The sequence below is a fragment of the Zootoca vivipara genome, chromosome 6 (genome assembly GCF_965207765.1).
Source record: "Zootoca vivipara chromosome 6, rZooViv2.hap1.1, whole genome shotgun sequence".
Lineage (NCBI taxonomy): Eukaryota > Metazoa > Chordata > Lepidosauria > Squamata > Lacertidae > Zootoca > Zootoca vivipara.
Window position 1 is genome coordinate 34,545,465 of NC_142589.1, and position 17,634 is coordinate 34,563,098.

Consider the following 17,634-nt stretch of genomic DNA (forward strand, 5'->3'; position numbering starts at 1 on the left):
GAGAGGGGAAACCGATTACAGTTATTTAATACTCTGGGGGCACTGTCTTTTCTAAGGCTTTCAAGACACCATGCTCTTGAAATTTTCTTTCAGGTGTTTAGTTTTAATGAGGCCTGTGTTTCGTCTGCTGCTAAGTCTCTCCTCACACATGCCCCCTGTTCCTCCCCTTCCCCACTCCACCCTGAAGCCTGCAAAGTACTTACCATTTTTGTTCTAGAAGCTAAATTATGCCTGTTGGCTCCAGCTTCTGACTAAATTGGTAGTTGTAAGGGAAAAGGCCAGAAAACCGTGTAACTAGATTCTTTCCAAGAGGGAGTCCTCTCCCCCTCATCTCCCTACGGTGCTGCTTGGTGATTATTTGTTCTGCTAAATTGATCCACTCACTGAGTTACATTTGTTATGTTTTCTTTAAAATACCCTGACTTTTCCATTTTTAGTTTGTTACATTTCTAACCCACAGCGCTCAGTCTAAACAGAGGAGGTATTCGCTGCTAGGCACAGACCCTATGGAACTGAAGGCGAAACTTCTAAAACCTCAAATCTGGTGGGTGGAACCCAACTGCACCAAGAGACTCAGTGAGAGGAATCCATTTAACTGGTTTGAGGAAACCAACATCTGGTATGGTGTTGTCCCCAGAAAGTGGGCATTTGCCACTAGTTCGAAACACAGATGCACTGGCTCAATTTGAAGTGCTTTTTTTTTTTTTACACAGAAAGCCCAACCCAGCTCCAGACCTCAATTATCTTTCAAAGTGGCTCTTCCATTATGAACCTGTTTGGATTCTTTGGACGTCTTTTGAGGTCCTCCTCTGGGTGCTCCCTATAAAATTTTTTTGGAGGGTAGAAACAAGGCATAGTCCTCCTCCACTGGGGCTCCCAGTTTGTGGAATCCTTTTTCCAGTAAGATCTACCTGATACCATCATTAACATTCTATTGGCACCAAGTAAAAAAACAACAACACCCTTATCACTTCTCCCAGACATTTGACAGAAGATGATGATTTGCTGGATATGTTTTGCTGCTTTCCCCCCTTTTCTTTTTTGCTGTTGTTTTACTGGGTCATATCAGTTTATTTATACACCACATTTCCCACAAATTTGTGCTCAGATCTGTGTACTGTATGCCCCAATCTCCCAGCCATATAATGTTGTCCAAAAGTGTCAAATTCTTGTTTTCATTTTGCTCATGCACAAAAATATATCTACAGTGCATGGCCCAACACACAAATATGTTTTGCAGACAACCATTTGTTTTGAAAATGCAACAGTAGAGGGATGGCCAAATAGGGTAAATTTTCATTTTTTAGGAAAAGGAAGTGAAAGTATCAATCAGTATTTAATAAAATCTCACTTTAAATGCAACAGGCAACCCAAATTAAAGTTTCGGCTGACAACAACCCTGCAGTGTGCCTTTAGTCCCTTCTACCATCACCACCATCAACACATGGTGAGCTAAAGTCAACTGAGAAATAGGCCAAGTTCTTTTGGGGGTGGGAAAAGCAATTGGTGAACTTCAGGTCAGGGATGGGGCAAACATAACCGCATACACAATGCAGCTCTGTAGAAAATAAAAACGTCCCTGCACTTAGAAAACTAGACATCAAGGAGAAGAGTTCTAGCCTTGCTTGGGACATGCCAGCTTTCTACGTCTTTCCAGCTCTCAAAGAGCATTCCATCAAGTGAATCCCCACCACCAGTCTAAAGTAGTACAGGCCAGAAACAGGCTTATCACCTCCTCAACATTGAGGGGGCCTGACCCCTTTAAAACAAAAATGGAAGGGGCTGAGGTGCCGTCAGACCCCTAAAATAGGCACGCCTGCATCACGTCCTCACCTTGCCAGCCAATCCTGCCGTAGCTCCTGACGCTCTTCAAGAATGGACAGGAGGCAGCCGATTCGTTCATTCCTTTGTTCCTCTGCCTGCTCCTCTTTCCTGAATTCACAGAGCAGTAGGCTTGTCTTGGGGAGCAAGGGTGAGGGGTGGGTTGGAAGAAAAGAGAAGGTGGGGGGGGGAGAGAGGCCATAAACATTACAATCCAAAAATAGGAAACAAAGCATAAAATTAATTAAAAAGCCCATAAGCAAATAGAGACAGTAAATCAATGGCCCTTCTTTCTTTTTTTATTACGGTTCCCCAGCTCCCAAATCAATACAGTAAATGATGGTCCAAAATGGCCACCATCTATCTGGTTTTTAATCAAAGTACATGGAATGCAAGGTAAAACCTCAAAGCATCGTTGCCCTAAGTAATACCACAGACCAGGCATTCTAGGTGTAATTTTCACATTTTTGCCAGACAGAATTGCTTTTCTTTTCTCCTTCTGTGGGTGAATTGTTATTAGAAAGTGTGCATGCGGCTTGCTCCCTTCCACCCCCACCTCTAATGATTGCGGGCGGAACGTTTTAATTTTTCTTGAACTTCGCCTGTTACAGACAAGAAGAAGTAGAAAATCTCTGTAATGCTGATTTGTATAGAGATTTCCTACTTCTCCTTTTTAACTGCTTCTTATTATTTCCCTCCCTTTGTTAATAAAATGAATCATTCAGCAAAATAATGTTTGCATTGAGAAAGACACAGATATGTCTCTTTTAAGCAATTTTACAGCTATGAAAAATGGTAAGAGAATCTAACATATAAATCACTCTTATGGCCAGATACTATGCATTTTTTTACACAGAACTAAGTCCAGCATAATTCACTGAAGTGCACTCCTTAGTGGGTATGCAGTGGAGATGTGTCTTAGATAGTTGAAAGGAACACTGGAAGCTGCTTAATACAATATCAGACATTGATCCATTTCACTCAGGATTGCCTACACTGACTGGCAGTGGCTCTCCAGGGTTTCAAAGAGGAAGTCTTTCCTTAGCACTACTTGGAGATGCTGGGGATTGAACCTGGGACCTTCTGCATGCAAAGCAAAAGCTCTTAATACTGAGCTTCTTCTATGACCCTTCACCAGTGTGAGTAAATGGACACAGAAGTTGCATGTAGATACTGGAAGCAAAGCATGACAAAGAGATGTTGGGAGCTGTACCTTAACAACATGTGAAAGGTCAAAAGTTCCACACCTGGTCTGCACTGACTGGCAGTGGCTCTCCAGGATTTCAGGCAGTGGTCTTTCCCAGATCTACCTGGAGATGACACTGCCAAATGCCCAAGACCCCATGTTCCCCTGTTCTTGATTACTTGAGAGACCAACAGGTCCGCTAAGTGAGTAAAGGTAAAGGTAAAGGGACCCTGACCGTTAGGTCTAGTCATGGAAGACTCTGGGGTTGCGGTGCTCATCTCGCTTTATTGACCAAGGGAGCCGGCGTACAGCTTCTGGGTCATGTAGCCTGCATGACAAAGCCGCTTCTGGCGAACCAGAGCAGCGCACGGAAATGGCATTTACCTTCCCGCCGGAGCGGTACCTATTTTTCTACTTGCCCTTTGACGTGCTTTCGAACTGCTAGGTGGGCAGGAGCTGGGACTGAACAACAGGAGCTCACCCCATCACGGGGATTTGAAACCGCCGACCTTCCAATCGGCAAGCCCTAGGCTCAGTGGTTTAGATCACAGCGCCACCCGTGTCCCTTGCTAAGGGAGTACCATCTGCTAAATAAAGGAGTTTGAGACTCCCAGGGATCAATTCTTCACTGAGATGGGATAGGGCTTATGGGAGCTGTCCGGGCTTGAACAATCATACAAGGCTCAACTTTGCTCTGGAAGTTGTCAGAACAAGTTGCCTATTTGAAGCAGTCCAAGCAGTCCAAAACCTAGCATCCAACTGACCATTTTGTTTCAAGGGGTGGGGAAACTGAAGGGCCCAGTTTGCATTTAGTGGACTTTTCTGGAATTTTCCCATTTGAAAGGGGGAGAGATGAGGTCAGAAAAAAAACCTGAGTCAAGTTGGGGAAAGTCTCAGTGGGTTTGCCCAACCCCAAGCAAAAGACAATGTAGTAGTAGTAGTAGTAATGCTGTTGTTGTTATATCCCTCTCTCCTACTATCCTTAATTTATTACTAATCCTATTAAGCAATTTCTTAAAAATAAGAATGGTCCATATATTATAATTAACACAAAACCAAAATAGCCATGTCTATAATTAGATGGCTGCACCCAACAGATTCCAATAGACTTTTTTGCTGAAACCGTGGGCAGGATTGAAGCCTAAGAGAAAAAATATGGTTCATTAAAGGGTTTCCAATGTTCATCCCATTTTAGGAACCTGAGTTAAATAAAGGGTTAGAAGGTGAAAAGATGTGCCCTGACAGTGAGAGGTCGAGAGTTCAAGAAATGTGGTCAAAGATGTTATCAACTGGGAAAGCCATTTCCTCAAATCAACACTGATTTTTTTTAAAGGAATCCATCAAAAAGTTTACTGGTATGACTCCTGTCCCCAGAAGATGGGAGAGTCTTCTTCTGAATGCTTTGTGCGCTATCAAAGAAAGGTCAACTCTGGGTTCTTCGTCCATGTAATGATCTTTAATGACAGATAATTGTCTACAGAAACTTTGTTTTACCCAATGTTGAGTGAAGCCTTCAGATTTGAAAACTGGACTCAGCTTTGGTTCAGGGCACCCCTCTTCTTCCCGCAAGATGTGCTTGGCACACAAGGTCAGCAGAACAAACAAACAAACCCTGCAGGTCTGCTTTATCTCATCAGTCTCTCAGCAGAGACTTTTTGGAGGGTGCTAATGCTTAGGACCTGATGAAGCTATCTTTCCTCTGCTCCCTATGCTGGTGAAAGCACATCCTGAATAGGCCCCAACAGAGATAACAAGACATTGCTTGCTATTGGAAAGTCCCAAGCAGTGTTTTTTAGGATCGTTATTCTCATCAATTAACTTGGTGCCCTGATAAAGCTCTGGCCTCCTGTCACGGCCATTCCATTTCCTGCAGGACAGTGCCATGATTCCACATATTTCATTTCTCTCTGTGTTCTGGAAAACAAATACTCCAGATTTAAACCAAAGCAGAGGAGGCTGTTCCGTTTTCAGAGTCTTGCTTTATTTTGTCAACAAATGAGGTTTTCACCAGGAGATCTAATGCACTCCTTAGTCTTTCCAAAGAGATTAGCAGGATAAACCTCTGAGCCCTTGCTAAGCTCTTCCCACTTCAAGGAAAGCAGTCCAACAGCCAATAATCAATAGCAAAGAGAAATGGCGGTGGGGATAAGACATGTGTTTGCAAGCAGTGAGATTCACCTTCTGCTAATTATCCAGCTTGTTTTAGTTTTTTTATGGTGGGAAAATGACAGTATCGTGACAAGAGTTGGATGCAACTAAAAGTATAATTTAACTTGAGATCTCGAAGGCATACATGTTGGCTAGGACTTGGATGGTGTATATCAAAAGTAGCTTGTATATCTCATCGGTATACACAGCATGTAATGGGGCCATGTTGGCAATTGCTATGGTGAAAGTGGCTGGCATGTTTTAAGTTATCACCCAGCAATTTGAACATATTACGCTCAAACACTGGTCCTGTTTTGTTTACAGTATGTCATGCTTGATACCCAAGTTTCACTCAACAACTTTTTTGGTGCGGAGGGGGGACCATGTTGAAAAATGGTACTGTGTTTGTGGAGTGGAAGAAAGCAAAGGGAGGAGAGCAGAGACGTGATGAGGAAAGGGAAGGGGGGGAGAAAAGAAATTGTTTATAAAATCCAGCTGCTCAGCCGTTGGCGCCAGAAACTTCTCATCCTGCTACTTTTACGCCTGCAACCCCTTTTACCTCCCCACCCTTCGCCTTGCACAGGTATAGCTAAAATGTTGACTTCAATGCTTCGGAGAGCACTCAACTGATTCTGTAACATGATTAATTGCCGAAGACACGGAGGACCATATGGAACAGGGAACGCATCAAGTAATTCATACTTCTGTATATGATCATTTTGGCCCCTGTTGTTTTAATGTACAGGAAAGAGCTAGTATAGCACAGACCTGGTGTCTTGCCCTTGACAGCCCATTAAGAAATCTCAAAGCACCTAGTTGAAGTTATGCTGTTGGCTTTTCAATAGCAGCCCAATAAAACAGGAGCAAAGCTTTTCCAGCGAGTCTTAAATCTTTCACATATAGTACATTAACCACTGCTGCTAAAAACAACTGGTTTCTTATGATAGGAAATGGGATTTGATTTCTAGCCTCTGCATACTTACCAAAAGCCTTTTTCTGACCTTTGCAGGGTTTACAAAATTGTTGCTTCTCTCCCCACCCCACCCCCACCCAAGCCTTTTTCTTTCCTTTCAGCAATTTTCCAAGGGTTTCTTTTTCTTTTTCCTTCTTGGCTGCGGTGAGCCTAATAGACTTGTTTAAAGCTCAGTACATTCTACTCTTACAGTTGCGATATGCAGCCTATACAATGAAGACAGACTCATGGGAGCTAACAGGCAAGAGATTATTATTAAGAGCTTTCTCCCCCGGAGTCATAGAAATCATGACAACAGGTAAAAACATCAGCTCCCCTCAAAGAACCTATAAAATAAACAAAAATAGAAATGGGGTGGGGGAACTTAATGAAAAATACAAAACGCATACAGGCTTCCTATCAGCTGAAAGGACAAATCATAAGGCTTCGTTAAAGAAACAAGATCAATCTATTAATTTAAGAAGCATGCTTCTCTGGAATTATGTTGCTGGAAGATTGACTTGTCTGGCTGTATCCAACTAAGTCCTACACAGAGTAGACCCCTTGAAATTAATAGGCTTAACAAAGTTAACCATGTCCATTAACGCCAATGGGTCTACTCTGAGTAGGACTCAGATCAGATCTCACTTATTCAGCTACACATGGAGGGTAAAATACTGGGGGTCAAATAAGACCCCACACATCAGGGATTTTTTTGGGGGGGGAGGGGGGAATGAGATGAACTTGGCAATGACTCTAATTTAACCTAAAATGAATTATGGAATTTTAGATTGTTTATTTAAAGCATGGTGATATCACCCTCCAACTCAAAATCTCAAGTGGTTTGCAAAGTTTCCAGAGGGGTGGCCCTATTAATCTGTGATGAAAGCAAAAACAATGAAGAGACTTAGGATACCATAAAACTTTCATAGAATGGAGTACAAATAAAACAGCAACAGGTAAGCATAGCAAAGGGAGGGGAAGCACATCAAAAGGTTAGAAGTAAGGTGCTTCAGTCACAAAGGCCTCCCCCAGGTTAAGGAATATTATTTGAAAGACAGCATGACAATGGCGTGCTTAACTGTGACCTGGTGCCAGACACCAAGTCCTTGAAGGATGAACCAGACCCACTCCACAGGTCAAGGACCTTGATGAACAGGAAGGGTTCTCCTGGAACCAGTACAGAGGACCCTCCAGAAGAGCCCTCTTGGAGCTCTGAGAGGTGGAGAAGGTGGAGCCACCCTTCAGTCTTCAAAGTGCTGGTGCTGAGAGGTCCAGGCGCAGGCTAAAGCATAAGGAAGTCAAGGAAGTGGGGGGAGGTGCCTACTCAACATAAATGTCAAATTCCAAAACAAAAGTGTCTCCCTTTGGGTCCCTCTATTTGTGTTGAATTCATTGCAACAGTTAAAACGGCAATCGAGAAAGAATACTGTTTCCCTTTGAAGCCACTTAATATGACAATGCCAAAGAGTTTAATCCTCTCCACAAAGCTCTTTTGGCAGCATCCGACATACATCGGCAGAAACATTACTTTTGGCACTTTCCATTATCCAAAATATTTACTTTGCAGCGTTTTAAGAAGTCATCTTATATATACACTGTAGGTGTCAATATTACCTTTGCTTCCCTAAAGAAGAGTATGGTGGGAAATCCCATTTCCACCTTGGTGGGGGATTCCCCATAAATAGAAAAATCTATAAATACCACCCCCCTCAGTGGAAAAGTTGGCTTATTCAGGTTATGTACTTTAAGAAAGTGGGAAAGACAAATGAGAAGGCCTTACTCCTAAAGACGTCCACACAGAAGGACATTCTGTCTAAGTCTGTGGGAGCTCTCTAAGAAAATAGGTCAACTAATTAAAAAAAAGGTAATGTCCACAGAATGGGAGATGGCACGATCCCCAAGGAAGTGATCTATGGGGAGCTGCCTTCAGACACCAGGCCTGTTGGCAGACCAACTCTGTGTTACAAAGTTGTCTGCAAACATGTGGACATGGAGCAATGGATTCAAACTACAAGAAAGAAGATTCCACCTAAACATTAGGAAGAACTTCCTGACAGTAAGAGCTGTTCGGCAGTGGAATTTGCTGCCAAGGAGTGTGGTGGAGTCTCCTTCTTTGGAGGTCTTTAAGCAGAGGCTTGACAGCCATATGTCAAGAATGCTTTGATGGTGTTTCCTGCTTGGCAGGGGGTTGGACTGGATGGCCCTTGTGGTCTCTTCCAACTCTATGATTCTATGATTCTATGACATGAAGGCTGGCAACATTAACCCTTCCCTGTGGGAATCCCTTTTCGACGACCACAGTGCCTGGAGACAGACAATGTGGTTGTGTATCCACAGCAGTGGAATGATCCCTGGGAGGAATGCAGAAAAAAACACAACATGGTACACCTGCAACAGCACAACTGGATGCCTTCCTCCGCTCCAGCTGCAACAAAACATGCCTCTCCTCTACAGCCACAGCAGGCACTGTAACTCCCCAGCAGTTTGGCTTCACCACCAAAGGTGCACACTTACATTGTCTCCCGAGACAGACAGGTGCCAACCGATAAAAAAAGGTGGTAAAAGATACAGCAGCTGTCCACAGAAAACCTTTACTGACCTTTAAGCAAATATCCATCCACATTGGGCCTCAGCCAAATAGCTGTTTCAAGGAAGGATCCCTCATTTGGGAATAAGGGTTGGGCTGAGTCCCCTGATCATCAGCTTTAAAAAATAAATTCAACTGTGCACACACTCCTGATATCTCCCCACACCCTCCAAAGCAGAGCTCTGTTAGTCGCTGCTGAGGCATTTTGTGATTGGAATTAGAGCAGCACCTGGAAGGGACCCCAAGGTATAGAGGTCTTCCAGTTTCAGAAAGGGGCAGGAGGGTCTCTTGGACAGTGATCCATGAATTGGTAGGAATGGGGTAGAAATTCAATTCATTTCAGATTTAATGATGATAACCTACCTAATTTCCAAGCAGTGTGTGAACCAAAACACAGCTATACTTCGACGTTAGCACTGACCTGGATTTTGTGCTGCAGTTCTCCAGCCTAATTATGTGTACCAAAAAAAAATGTGCAGATTAATGGCCGTATTACTGAAAATAACATATAAATTGTATTATTTTATTGCATTGCTTGAAAAATGTCGGTAGTAGGGGAAATTTGCACTACGATGCTGACTCATTTCCATGCAGACGTTTTGTTTTCAAATTGCAAAAGGGTGCAAAAATGTGGGGAACTGAACTAAATGCTGAAGAAATGAGAAACGGAAATTGGCATATTTGTTCATCACTGCGTTGGTGGCACAAGTTTTCTGCCATGACTTTCCATCCCAGTGTGAGAACCGAGCTGGAAAAGATGCTCCAGTTGGTCAGACCTGGCCTCGTACTGTCAGATCTATGGATGAACAGGATTCTGATTTGCCTGTGATCTCCCTCACCTCTCAAAACATCAAAACCATCAAAAGCTGTAGTGAACCCAGAGACAGAAGATAATATGAAGTGTAAATAACATTCAGGAATGTGTGTGTCAGGGTGGTGGTGAAAATCTCTTTTGAAAGCAAGAGGACACAACAAAGAAAGTCTCGTTTGCAAAAGGATCCAGCTGAGGGTCTAACTTTTCACAAGGGAAACAAGTCACCATATTTGCAAACATTCTGAAGAGAAGGCTATAGCATAGCATGTGTTTTTGTTCCTCAGCCTCTGTATCCTGAACCCAAAGATTGCCTATCAAGGCTGAACATATGTTCCCTATGCAATAACTAAGTCAAAAATTCCTTGTAGAATACAACGTCCCAGGTTCAATCCCAAGTATATATCCAGAATTGTCTCCTGCCCAAAGCCCTGGGAAGCCACAGCCAGTCCATGTAGATGGACTGATGGTTTGACTCAGTATAAGACGGCTTCCTGTGTTCATACTTGTGATCTCATGAGTATCAGCCAACCTTGCCTTAGCTATGAGTCAAAGCAACCCTAAGCTCATCCAAAAACTACTGGAAACCAAGGTCAGAATGCCAGATTTTGCAGGGTCGCTGTTTCAGGGAAACGGCCTAGGCACATACAAACTGCATGTCTCTATTCTCTGTGTAGAAGAACTTATGAATTTGCAAAGGTCGGGGTGGGGGGAGGTGGTCCTGTTTCCTAGTTTCACACATTCAGTATTTCCACTTTGGATGCCAAAATAGGAATCCAGTAATTAAGCTTCCATTTCAGAGATCTATACCTGGATTTTACTTCAACTGCAATTAGGTAAACAAACATGAACAACAGAAAGAGAGAGGTGCTTTTGTTTTTTCACCCTGATTAATGCAATTTGAAAGGGGGGGAGGGGCGAGACCACCGTAAACTGCTCTCGCTTCTGGCATGAATCCTCACTGAAGTATAACTTGCAGTTTTTCAGAGCAGTGTTCTGCTTTGATAAGCATATATTATTGGCTCATCTTCTAGAGATAATAGCTTCCTTTGCCTTCCTCGGTATATTTATATGTTCCATTTACACAGAGGAACAATTGCAAAATGAAGCTTTCATATAAAAATACCAAGGGCATATTCCTCAGCTGGGTTTGCTAAGAATGAGCCAGTATGTCTTTCAGAAAGCACACTTGAAACACATCAAGGAGTTTGGTGGTTCTAAAGCAGAAGCCCGAAACCCTAAATTCTTATTTACATTCCTAAATAAAACAAACTTTCAAACTTTTTAAAAGAAAAATCGGGGTTGGGGGGTTGGGGGGGGAAGCATTTTTTTTAATGACCTGGAAACATACAGAACTGCCATATGACTGCACAACCTCAGGTTTCAGCGGAAGAGCTTGCATTGATAAATGACAGGGTCCTGCAGGAGCAGAGATTAATGTTGTGACCCAACCTGGCCAGTAGTCAGAGCCCAAAAGGTTGGACTGGATGACCTTTGGGATCCCTTCCAACTCCACAATTCTATGATGCTATTACTATAAAAGGCTAGTCTATTCAGTATATATTCAAGCTCCAATTATCACCGATTGTAATATTTGCACCTTCATTGCCCTTCAACTTCCACCTTATTATTTTCTCCTCTACGTTCCTGCCAGCTAAGAATTCTCACTTCATGCATCTAACGAAGTGGACGTCTTAAGCAGTACTAAATCTGTTAGGCTTTAAAAGGTGCCACAAGACTCTCGGATTGTTTTTGCTGCTAAGAGACTAAACAACATGGCTACCCCTCTGGGAATTGTTTCATTTGCGTGTCCCATTTCCCTCGTGTTACAAAGAGATTTTATCTGGTGGCACATCAGGTGTTAAGGTATGAAAAAGGAATGCAAGCAGTCTGTGCCCACCCCCACCAGCACCTTTGGGGTGGGCCCGAAAACAAGCCAACCTTAGCTATTCCTACTGTTTTGGATGTATTAGAATAACAAAAGTTGTCTTAAGAAAGGAAGAAAGAGAGTGAACCTGTAAGGTCAGTAAGATGTATTCCAGGTCAAAAGATCAACATGCCACACAAAAGTCCTCTCCCTTGGCAAATCAATCAAGCGGCCTGCACCAACCCACCACGAGACAAGAGACAAAAAAATATGCTTTCTTTGGTCCTCCCTCCTTTTAACAATAAGTTATTTAAGTAATGTGAAAGCCCCCTTGCCTTGCATTCTGCCCATATACTACTCTGGATCCGTATTAATGAAAACAAAAGGGGGCCATTTATATTGTAGCCATGCCAAGGGGTTAAGCATGTGACCTCGGAGGATGGCGCACTTGTGCTCAGGGAAAAAGCCTCTTGACAATATAAACAAGAATTACTGCTGTCAAAGAAAGGGGAGACAATTAAAAACAATCCAGGATGTTTGTCAGACAGCTGTTCGAGTTTCAGCCCCATCTGACCTCTAAAGATGTGGCGTGTTTCACTCCGGCAACTTGAAATTTTAGGTTTTTATTAAGGGGGGGGGACAAAACAGAGGGAGAGAGCAGATTGCCCGATTTATGCCTGGTAGTTTCTGATAAATTAGGCTGCGTCGTGATACCAGGTATCACCATCTGGGCACCTCTTTGTGGCTTTTGCATAGTCATTTTTAAACATGAGCCACTCGGTTTGGCAACAGAAAAGAGTAAAACGGGGAACACAAGAAGAGCATTGGCCCAGCCGGTCTAGCATTCTGTTCTTATAGTGGTCAAGCAGATGCCTGTGGGAAACCTGCACGCAGGATCGAAGCATGAGAGCGCACTCCCTCCTCCTGTGATCTCCTCCAGCAACTGGTGTTCAGAAACATTAGTGGCTCCAGTTCTGGAGGCAGTGCATAGCTATCATGGCAGCCCTCTCTTCCATGAATTTGTCTAAACCTCTTCTTATAAAGCAATCCAAGTTGGTAGCCATCACTGGCTCCTATGGGAGCAAGTTCCACTGTGCACTGCATGAAGAAGACCTTCCTTTTATCTGTCCTGTATCTTCCTACATTCAGTCCATGAGCTTTAGTGCTACGAATGAGAGGAAGAAAAGCTTTTTGGTTGCCCTATTCTGAACACTTTTGAACTCTGCAATTTTCTTTTCAAGGTGAGGCAACCAGAACTGTACAGAGTATTCCAAATGCGGTCACACCGTAGATTTGTGTAACAGCATTATGATATCGGCAGTTTTATTTTCAGCTCCTTTCCTAATGATCCCTAGCATAGAATTTGCCTTTTTCACCGCTGCTGCATCTTGGGTTGACATCTTCATGGAGCTCTCTGGATTGAGTGTGTCTGCGTGTGGAAATAAACAAAGGCTTACCGTACATAAATGTTGCTTTGCTCAGGGAGAGAATTCAAACAAGAAGGGCACAGGAGCTTGCAAGCTGTTCAGCAGCTCCTGGCTGCTGAAATAATAGCCCAGGTGATGTATTTTTGGACTGCCACACACACAGTGAAAATAGATCACCAATTCCTGAACTGTCTCAATTTATACACCACTTAACTACAATAGTCCCTAAATGGTTTACAAAGATACAATACAAAAAAAAATATTTAGGAATCAGTGAAGGCTATAAATTCAAACATCAAGTAAAATGCCTGCTGGATATATATAAAAAAAGCATTTGGCAGGTGCCAGAGGTTCAGGTGCAAGGGGGTTTGTCTGACCCCAGCTGAAAGGCAGTCCCATAAAACTGGGCCCACAGTACTGAACGCATGGTTCCTGGAGGATACAAGCCAATGTGGCCCACTAACATGGACTCCCCTAAAACCTCAGTGATCAGGTAGGGATACAAGGGAATAGGTGGTCCTTGAGATATGCTGGGCCCAAATTGTTAATGCATTGTAAAGTGATGCAAGAATCATGAGCTAGGCTGCTAATGTATAAGCACCAAGTGCAAGCTATTGAGCACTGCAGTTATGAGCTGGCGATAGTCTGTCCCCATCAACAGTCAAACTGCAGCATTTTGCACCAGCTACAGCCTCTGGGCCAGGCCCAAGAGTAGCCCCACATAGAGTGCCTTGCAATAATAGGGTCTTGAGGTACACCTGTATGGGTGCAGAGCTCCTTCACAAGTGTTGGAACCCTGGTTCAGCAAGCCCCCACTCCCACACAGAGGAACTCTATACATGTAGACCAATGTGTATTCAGAGCCACTTTTGACAAGCGGAATATGGGGGTGTAGCTGCTAAGTTCTCCCTTTTTAAAGGGAAATTCCCTTATGCTGAATAGGCTTCCTCGCGAGAAAAGGGAAAACTTGACAGCTACGTGCTGGGGTCAGAGCTAGCTTTGTGAATTTTTTTCTGTGTGGGGGGCAGGGTCTTCCGACCTCCCAGCCCAAGTATCTTCAAGGGGTCGAGGAAGGGAAAATATTGTGTGACACAGGACAAAAACATCCATTGTTTCCCTCTACCCTGTCTCTCTTCTGTGGCAGAGCCCTGGAAGGGAGAAAAAAATATGATAGGAAACAAGCAGAACTTCTAAGCAAGCAACAAAAGATATTGGCTACATTTCTTAAACCCGGCATTCGCCTGCCTGTTTGATCCTCCCACAGCCAGCTGAACCTACTGATACTCCTACAGAAATGAGAAGCAGTCACGGGAAGCTATTGGAAAGCAGCATTTTCCTTGGGGAGGTAGCACAACAAAAGGAAAGTTTGTATCTGCCACGTGGGCTTACAATTGGTTTTAAAATGAACAAACCACTGCACTATCATTTCGCTTTGTGAAAAGTGATACTTCCAACTTCTTCTCCCTCCCTCTCTTTTTTCCCCCCAGGAAGAAAGGAAGCCGTGTATAAACAGAACAAAGAAAAGAGGCAACACAAGTGAAGCCACTCATAATAAATATTACAGTGAAAGTTTTGCTCATCAAACTAAGATTAAAAACATATTCTAATCTCCGGAGCCACCTCGCTTTGATGTATGCTGAAACAGAAAGCGTATGTATTTTGTAAGATTTACAGCATTCCCAGTGGGAATCGTTTCACATTTCATTCCCCCCCACCACCTTCTCCATTTGAGATTAAGAATATATTAGGTGAATTCAATCTCCTGATGTTTATTGTGTCAGATTGAGTATTTACTCAAAGGACAGGATTCAGAGTTTCTTTACACTCAGCTATACCGGCAATATCAGGCTCAGAAGTTCATTTTTCTCCCCAGGAACAAAGATTTTAAGTATATAGGGAGGGGCGTGTGGTGTGTGGATCTGGAACACAATGACAACCAAGGCCTATTTAAAGAGAGACAATGGTGGAGAGTTTAAGATGGATATATTATAAAATGGATGCTTTGAACTTTCCACAATTGTATTTTTTTATTATTTCAAAAGTCTAAAAATGAGTATTTTTCTGCTTTTAAGAAAAGAGATTGGTTTAAAAAATATATCAAGGAATGAAAGGAGGACTTCAGAATCACAGTCGTTATTGGAGCAGACGTTCTCCATGAATATGGGTCCATTCCAGGAACTGCTGCCCTGAACACCAGGAGGGCACCAGGTTGGCAAAGGTTGCCTACTCGGCGTAGGAAACCGAAGCAGCTGCACATCGCACACTGCTTCCCTGTTTACCCGTCTCTGCTTCCCTCTCCTTTCTCCATTGTTTCCTGTCTGCCATATTTTAGACTCCTACTCCATGAATCACACTGATGGTTCTATAGCAGGGCTCGGGACCTCAATCCTAGGGTCCAAATGTGGTCCTTTGGTTCCTCATCAGGTCTTACCCTCGACGAGTGTTTTTGCTGGCTTGAATGTGTCCCTGAACTGTGACAATGCATCTCGCTTGTCTACAGATGTACAGATGGGTGTGTGGATGGGGGCACGTCCCCATATTGAAACCTCTGGCTTTTACATGGCTGGAATGTAAGCTATTATACAAATGCATCTGGCCCCACCCACCACAGGCACGCCCACAAGGGAATGCGACCCTAGCACTTTAAAAGGTTCAAGGTAGGAGGTGGAATTCTACATGGTGCTAAAAAGATCATTCCATCAGCACAAGCATTCCCGCTTGCACGTGCAGCAATTTCTCCTCTCTGCACCCCACACCTCTGGGGGTTCTCCCAACCCTCGAGAGCGGATTGGGCGGAGGCACAAGTGGGGAAGGAAAGGGGGCAGTCTCCTGCACTAGCGGAAGTCCTTGCACTGGCTTCCAGTAGAGCACCAGGTTATCTGAACCCAGCCCAGTGACAAGAGAATAAGGAACACTTCCGATCTCTGTAACAGAGAGAGCAGCTACCGCTGCCCAGAACATATGTCCACATCCCAAGTACAGCTGACTAAGGTTGCAATCCTAACCCCACTTACTTGGGCATCAGCCCACTGAATTCAGCAGGATCTGCTTCTGACCAGGCATGGTTAGAACTGCAGTCTAAATGACCCATTGTGCTTTTTTGCGGTTTGGGGAATGTCCTTCTTCTTACCTCTCTTCCCCTTCTTGAGAGGAAACAATAGAAGCACAGATCACTCCTTTAAGAGCTCGAGTGAAACTAATGATATATGATGGAAGATTAGCAGGAAAAGAAGGAAGAGGGGTGTGTGTGTGTGTGTGTGTAACAAAAGAAAGAATGTCTCATATTTGTATAAGAGAACTACAGCTAACCACAAGCCAACGGTTGACTGGCAGACAGCAGTAAAACAACCTTAAACAGAAAGTCATGCTGAAAGCCACAATGCCATATGCATGGATATGCCTTAAACACAGCTAGGTAGAACAAAAGGTGGTGGTTGGGAAGCATCTCTGCTTTCTGTCCTGCAAAGTGAGGCTAATTGTCTGACCTGCTTCAACACTTTATGTCAAGACTGCTAACTGTATGGGGTTTTCCTCTGCTTTGCAGAAACAAATGACAAACACACACACACACACACAAAACAAAACAAAACAAAACAGGGGGTGGGGGAGAGACGAGACACAATACACAAGCACAGCAACAGGCCAGAAAAGCTGCTGAGAGACGGGTGAGCACTGTGAAGCTTTCCTTGGATTGGCCCAGGAATTCCCCCAGATTCCCAGGGTGGAGCAATTGAGAAGATGAAGATGATGATGATGATGACGATGATTCTGGAGTCGATCTGCACACTTTGGAAAACTGTTGGCATGGGCAGTTTGTCATCTCAGCTCTGCTTTATCCACCTACGTCTGGTGCCAATTCTTAACAAATTCTTAACAAAGCGTGGTAGAATATGAAAGATACAGCAACTTCCAAAAACAAAAAGGGAAATGCTTGGCCTAAAGAACCTCAAAACTAAACATAGCCAAACAGGAACACACACTGAACACCTAAGGTTGGGGGGGGGGGAGAGATCTTTAACCACCATCATCACCATGCTGTTGAGCCAAATTGGGTGTTAATTGTCATAGGATTAACACTCTTTGCATCATAAATAACATAACCAGTCATCAGGAAATTGTAACACCTCATATAAGCAAGACTCCAGCACTGCTTAATGGCACAAACAGTGGGAGATACTAGGAAGAGAAACTCTTTAACATATTGTGCCAGTTTGAAAGGACTGAATCTTAAGAATAAGACATTAGAAAGGATGGTTTAATATTTAAATGCATGCACATTTTCTCTAGCTTTAACTTCTTTTCCAAGCTTATGCTTTATTCAGAAACGCTCAATACCTATGAAACTTTGGTTGAAAGACAGTTGCAGAAATTATCCAGCTATATCCAGATTATATTTAAATCCATTATCTTTCCCTGTACCTTAAAGCTAGATTCCTGCCTCTCGGAGACTAAAACAATAAGGTTTGTGGTATTTAGACCAAAATTACCTCCTTTCTTTACAGGTAGGTAGCCGTGTTGGTCTGGATCGAAGTAAAATAAAAAAAATTACTTCAGTAGCACTTAAATAGTCCTGAGCAATTAAATAGTCCTGAGATGGTATGTTGGATGTTGTTGGGGCCAGTAATGGTCCACCAGATAATACAACCACCAGACTTAACATGGACACTGGTACCAGAGCCTGCAATAAACCCAGATGCCAACTTTGCTGCCACATACACCCAGACAACACCATTACTGGCCCCAACAACATCCAACATACCATCTCAGGACTATTTAATTGCTCATCCTCCAACATTGTGTATGCCATCAAATGCCAACAGTGCCCTTCAGCT

General features: G+C 43.4%; 1 protein-coding gene across 12 annotated transcripts in view; it reads right to left on the reverse strand.

The window, feature by feature from the left end:
* FTO (FTO alpha-ketoglutarate dependent dioxygenase) overlaps nucleotides 1-17,634 on the reverse strand; it is a 528,974-nt gene that overhangs the window by 419,086 nt on the left and 92,254 nt on the right. For all 12 annotated transcript variants that reach the window (XM_088671937.1, XM_088671936.1, XM_088671934.1 and 9 more), the window contains one exon: nucleotides 1,834-1,958. In XM_088671937.1, coding sequence (XP_088528063.1) covers nucleotides 1,834-1,958 — 125 coding nt within the window. The remainder of the gene's footprint in view (nucleotides 1-1,833; nucleotides 1,959-17,634) is intronic.